The sequence below is a fragment of the Durio zibethinus genome, chromosome 19 (genome assembly GCF_047325235.1).
Source record: "Durio zibethinus cultivar Kanyao isolate XHJ-2024 chromosome 19, ASM4732523v1, whole genome shotgun sequence".
In the NCBI taxonomy this organism is placed as follows: Eukaryota; Viridiplantae; Streptophyta; class Magnoliopsida; order Malvales; family Malvaceae; genus Durio; species Durio zibethinus.
In genome coordinates this window covers 19,488,356-19,493,808 of record NC_143180.1, presented here as the reverse complement: position 1 = coordinate 19,493,808, position 5,453 = coordinate 19,488,356, and the positions used below count along the sequence as shown (strand labels likewise).

At 33.0% G+C, this 5,453-nt stretch overlaps 1 protein-coding gene across 2 annotated transcripts; it reads left to right on the top strand.

Annotated features, from left to right (window-relative positions):
• The first annotated feature begins 493 nt into the window (after nucleotides 1-493).
• LOC111309945 (uncharacterized) lies at nucleotides 494-4,612 on the top strand. 2 transcript variants are annotated; one of them, XM_089748185.1, is made up of 2 exons: nucleotides 494-3,520; nucleotides 4,056-4,612. In XM_089748185.1, the coding sequence occupies exons 1-2, from the start codon at nucleotides 595-597 to the stop codon at nucleotides 4,313-4,315; spliced, it is 3,186 nt and encodes a 1,061-aa protein (XP_089604311.1). In that variant the 5' UTR covers nucleotides 494-594; the 3' UTR covers nucleotides 4,316-4,612. The 2 variants fall into 2 exon arrangements, with proteins under 2 accessions (XP_089604311.1, XP_022764703.2); XM_022908968.2 differs by having other exon boundaries at nucleotides 4,008-4,612.
• The last annotated feature ends 841 nt before the right edge of the window (nucleotides 4,613-5,453 follow it).

Below are 5,453 nucleotides of genomic sequence, written 5' to 3'. Positions count from 1 at the left end.
TACATGTAATTTTTTAATTTTGTTTATAAAATTTATAAAATTTATATTAGATAATTTTTAATTCATTAATTTCTCCACATACTTATTTTTTTTAATTATGACCTAATGATATGTCGTAATCTTATAAACTCATTTTTCTAAGTTTAAAAATTTTATTGATGTATATAAAATTTTCATTGAAATTAATTATCATGAAAATTATTTTAACCTTTACTTTTGATTAAAATAAACGTAAATTAACCAAAATAAAATCATCTTTTATTTACTTTATAAAAGAAAATAAAGAAATCAGTAATCAATATCTATAATTTTTTTTTAATTTAATTTAATTAATTTATATAATCACAATAGGTCTGAAATTTAAATATCAATATTTATAATTTTTTTCTATATTGGAATTTTTTTTTATAAAAAACTTCCAAGGAAATTGATTTAAACGGAAAAGACCAGTAGGTCTTAAAATTGTATTTTTCCACTTGACGTGGATGTTTTGTAGTGGCTGAAATGCTCTAGTATTTTGCATAAATACCTGACCATGCCAGCCAATGTAATTTACAACAATTAACAAACAATACTTTTTGAACCATCCAAATCATGGCATCTTTCATGATACCATTCAAAGCCCTGTTCTTCCTCATGCTCGTCCTGCATCAGTCTCCCCCTGTTTTTGCTTCTTCATCCTCCATTGCTGCAAATGAAACAGAAACTCTTCTAAAATGGAAAGCTAGCCTTGACAACAACACCCAAACTTTGCTCTCTTCGTGGGTTGGAGGCAGCCATTGCAACTGGGTCGGAATCACTTGCGACATGGCTGGAACCATCACCAATCTAAGCCTTGCAGATCATATGTTGAACTTGAAAGGTACACTTCATAGTCTTAACTTTTTTTTCTTCCCTAACCTGGTGTGGCTTAACCTTCATAATAACTCACTGTATGGGTCCATTCCCTCACATATTGGGAACCTTTCCAAGCTCACCCACCTTGACTTGTCATACAATACTTTTTCTGGGAATATTCCATTGGAAATTTCCTTATTGAAAAGTCTTGAGTTCATTTCCTTGGCAAATAATGAGATCAATGGTTCCATTCCACAAGAAATAGGGAGTTTGAGTTCAATTTCCTACATCAATTTCCGTGATAACCATCTACGTGGTTCTATACCTGAAGAGGTTTGCAACCTTTCCACGCTCACTTGGCTTGACTTGTCACTGAATAATTTCTTTGGAAGTATTCCTTCTAAAATCGGAAGGTTGAGTTCACTTTCTATACTTACCCTTAATGCGAACAATCTCACCGGTCCAATACCTATTTCTGTTGGAGGCTTGCACAATTTGTCCCGACTTGTCCTCGTTGAAAACAGGCTCAATGGTTCCATACCTAAAGAAGTTGGAATGATGAAGTCACTTAATATGCTTGATCTTTCAGCCAACCAACTAACTGGTCCTATCCCAACATCTATAGGAAACTTAAGTAACATGGTATGGCTCTATCTGTATGAAAATCAGCTCTCTGGTTCTATCCCCAATGAAATAGGATTGCTTCAATCTCTTAACACGTTGCAGTTGTTAAGTAATAATCTCACCGGTGTCATCCCTGCTTCCATAGGAAACTTGACCAGCTTATCTACTCTCTACCTTCATCAAAATATGTTTTATGGTTCAATCCCTGCTTCCATAGGAAAATTGACCAGCTTATCTACTCTCGACCTTGATCAAAATATGTTCTCTGGTTCAATCCCTGCTTCAATTGGAAACATGACGAAGCTTATGGAGTTAAATCTTCAAATTAATCATTTATCAGGGCCAATTCCTTCGTTCAGCAATCTTACTCATTTGGAATCATTCCAAATATCGGACAACCATTTCAGTGGTCCATTACCAGAGAATGTATGCCACGGTGGACAACTCGAAAAGCTTGGGGCTGTTAACAACAATTTGAGGGGTCTGATCCCATCAAGTTTAAGAAACTGCAAAAGCTTATACAGAGTTAGGCTTGAAGGAAACCAGTTGACAGGAAATATATCAGAAGCTTTCGGTATATATCCTAATTTGAATTATATTGCATTAAGCAACAACAAATTTTATGGTGAACTTTCGCCAAACTGGGGGCAATGCCATAGTCTAGCAAGCCTACAGATCTCCAATAATAACATTTCTGGAAAGATACCACCTGAGCTGAAGCATGCAACTCAATTACAGGAACTCGATGTCTCTTCAAATCATCTCATTGGTGAGATTCCCAAGGAATTGGAAACATTGAAACTAATGTACAAACTTTTGCTAAGTGGTAATCAACTTTCAGGCAAAATTCCACCAGAGATTGGAGTTCTTTCAAATCTACAACATCTTAACTTGGCATCAAATAATTTGAGTGGACCGATTCCTATTCGACTTGGAGACTGCTCAAAGTTATTGGACCTGAACTTGAGCAAGAATAAACTTGAAGAAAGCATTCCATTTTCAATAAGCTACATAAATGGTCTTCAAAATCTAGATTTAAGTCAGAATTTACTTATTGGAGAGATACCACAACAGCTTGCAAAATTACATTCCTTGGAAATATTGAACATATCTCACAATATGCTCAATGGTTCCATCCCAAATTCTTTTAATTATTTGCAAAGCTTGACAGTTGTGAATATATCTTACAATCAATTAGAAGGTCCTATTCCGAACATTAAGGCATTTCATGAGGCTTCCTTTGATGCCTTAAGAAACAATAAGGGCCTATGTGGTAACGCCACTGGACTAATGCCTTGTGCTGTCGCTGCTGCTAGCAACGGTCATAGAAAAAGCACCAAAGTCATCATTTTCATTGTGATTCCATTCTTTGGTCTTCTTTTTCTCTTTATCATGGCTAGAAGTTTCCTTACTCTTTGCCAAAAGAATCGAACCAGAAAATCTGAGTCAATGGAGGCACAACTTGGAAATTTTTTCACATTGTGGGGATATAATGGAAGAATACTTTATGAGAACATTATTGAAGCCACCGAAGATTTCAGCTCCAACAATTGCATTGGTTCAGGAGGCTATGGAACAGTTTATAAAGCTGCGCTACCCAATGGTGAGGTGGTTGCTGTGAAGAAACTTCACCAATCTGAAGATAGCATGATTTCCATCAACTTGAAAGCCTTTGAAAGCGAGATTCACGCTTTATCAGAAATAAGACATCGTAACATTGTGAAGCTATATGGCTTTTGTTCACATCCAAAGAACTCATTTTTGGTTTATGAGTTTGTAGAGAGGGGAAGTTTGAGAATGGTGTTAAGCAACAAGGACGAGGCAATGGAGTTGGATTGGGAGAAGAGGCTAAATGTTGTAAAAGGAGTGGCCAATGCCTTGTCTTATATGCATCATGACCATTCACCACCTATAATTCATCGAGACATTTCCAGCAACAATGTTCTTCTGGATTTGGATTATGAGGCTCATATCTCAGATTTTGGCACAGCCAGGCTTTTAAAATCCGACTCTTCTAATTGGACCTCACTTGTTGGCACTTTCGGGTACATAGCTCCAGGTATTTATTGATCTCTTTTCTTAAGATGCTTTAAACATGTCATCATTCAATTAAAGTGTTAGTTTTGTATGCAAATTGATGCGTTAAAACAAAGTGCAGGTAGTACTAAGATTGTAACTTTTTAAATTTAAGTATCAAAGAATTTTACTCCAATTCAAGCATCAAATGTGTAATTAATCTTTTAAGTTTAACACTTAATTTTTCAATATTCAATATATCAAATTGATGAACTAAGTATAAAATCTTATTTAAATCTCTGAATTTCATTTTTCATGTAATCTTCTAAACATTCGAAATATCTTTTCAACATTATTTTATAGTATTCTCAATATTCTTGCATAATAGGGTATTGATTAGATATATTTATTGCTTAATAGGGCACATTAATTAGACATATTTTTCTATGTAGAGTTGGCTTATACAATGAAAGTAGACGAGAAATGTGATGTTTACAGTTTTGGGGTGCTATCAATGGAAATACTTATAGGGAGGTATGATGGTGATTTGATTTCATCTTTGTCATCGTTGTCATTAGCATCGGCATCGGCATCGGCATCAACATCACTTCCAAATGACAACCAACAAATTTTACTTAAAGATGTCATAGACCAACGTCTTTCACCACCAGTAAGGCAAGTTGCAAAGAATGTTGTCTCTATTACAAAGCTAGCATGTGCGTGCTTGAATGGCAATCCCCAACTTCGACCAACCATGCAACAAGTTGCTCAAGGCCTTACCCGTCAATCGCTTCCATTGCCCAATCCTTTCTCAGTCATAAAATTAGGAGAATTGTGAGATCATGAAGTCTGCAGTGGCTAATATTAAGGTGCTAATAATTTGAATAATAATTCTTTGTATTGAAAATGTTTAAGCACTCTAGTAAAGCTTTTGTAGTGAATTGGATGTCATATAGAACAACTGTGTTTAAGCACTTATTTTGTATGTTCAACATTTTTTATTTCTGAAATGTAACTAATGGCCAGACGTAGAATTTTGACTTTCAGTGTCAATTGTAATATTCTGCCATAGTATCGATTTGCACAATACTTTTGCTTTGGAAAGCTACAGCAATTCTGATATCACTTTTTTATTTGTTTGAACAAACAAAGAATACAATTGGTGAGTACACCAAATCACAATAAACACAATTTCACACAATAATTTTTTGATTTTACTATTTACTCACCCTTTAGTCTTATACACATTGATACACATTATTTCTCACAATTTCATCTTTCTAACCTTTCTTCATTCCCTAATTTTTAAATCATTCAAAATTTAATTGTAATTGTATTAAGTATACTTAAAACGGATTTGAGTGATGATTTTAAAGTATATACCTTTAATTTGTAATTTTGTTTTACTAAAATGCTAAAAAATGTTATACTTCTCAAAAATTTCTCAAATAAATTTTTTTATCTAATTAAAAACGTAAAACATTATTTTTATTTAATTAAGTCTTATTTTACATAAAAACCATTAAAATTTGCTATTTTTACCATGTTAACAGTAATAATTGTATTTGTTAAATCTAACATTACAAAATAAAATATTTGAGTTATTGTTTACGAATGACTCATAGAATAGGCCACGTTAGCATCCAAAGAGCTTTTATATTTTCAAATATATGCTATGTAAATGTTGGCATCATTGAAGGAACTATGACATGTATGCTGATTTGGCAAGAAATAATATTTTTTTTTTGCAATTTTCATCTGAAAAAAAGAGTTTAATGGAACAAAATTATATTTTAAAGACTTAATTAGACAAAAATAAAATTTTAAGGACTTAATTGAATATAATAGAAGGATGGAGGCTTATATGAAAAATTCAAGGGCTTATCATCACAAAATATTTTTCCTTTTTACTATTTAATTAAAGCTAGGGTTTGACTGTAATTAAATTTAATCCAAAATTTTAATAATAATAATAT

Bases quoted from the DNA above. Each gene is read 5' to 3' on its own strand.
- LOC111309945 (XM_022908968.2), top strand. From the start codon at position 595: ATGGCATCTTTCATGATACCATTCAAAGCCCTGTTCTTCCTCATGCTC. The intron at 3,521-4,007 runs GTATTTATTGAT...AAATACTTATAG, and splicing joins TTTCGGGTACATAGCTCCAG to GGAGGTATGATGGTGATTTG.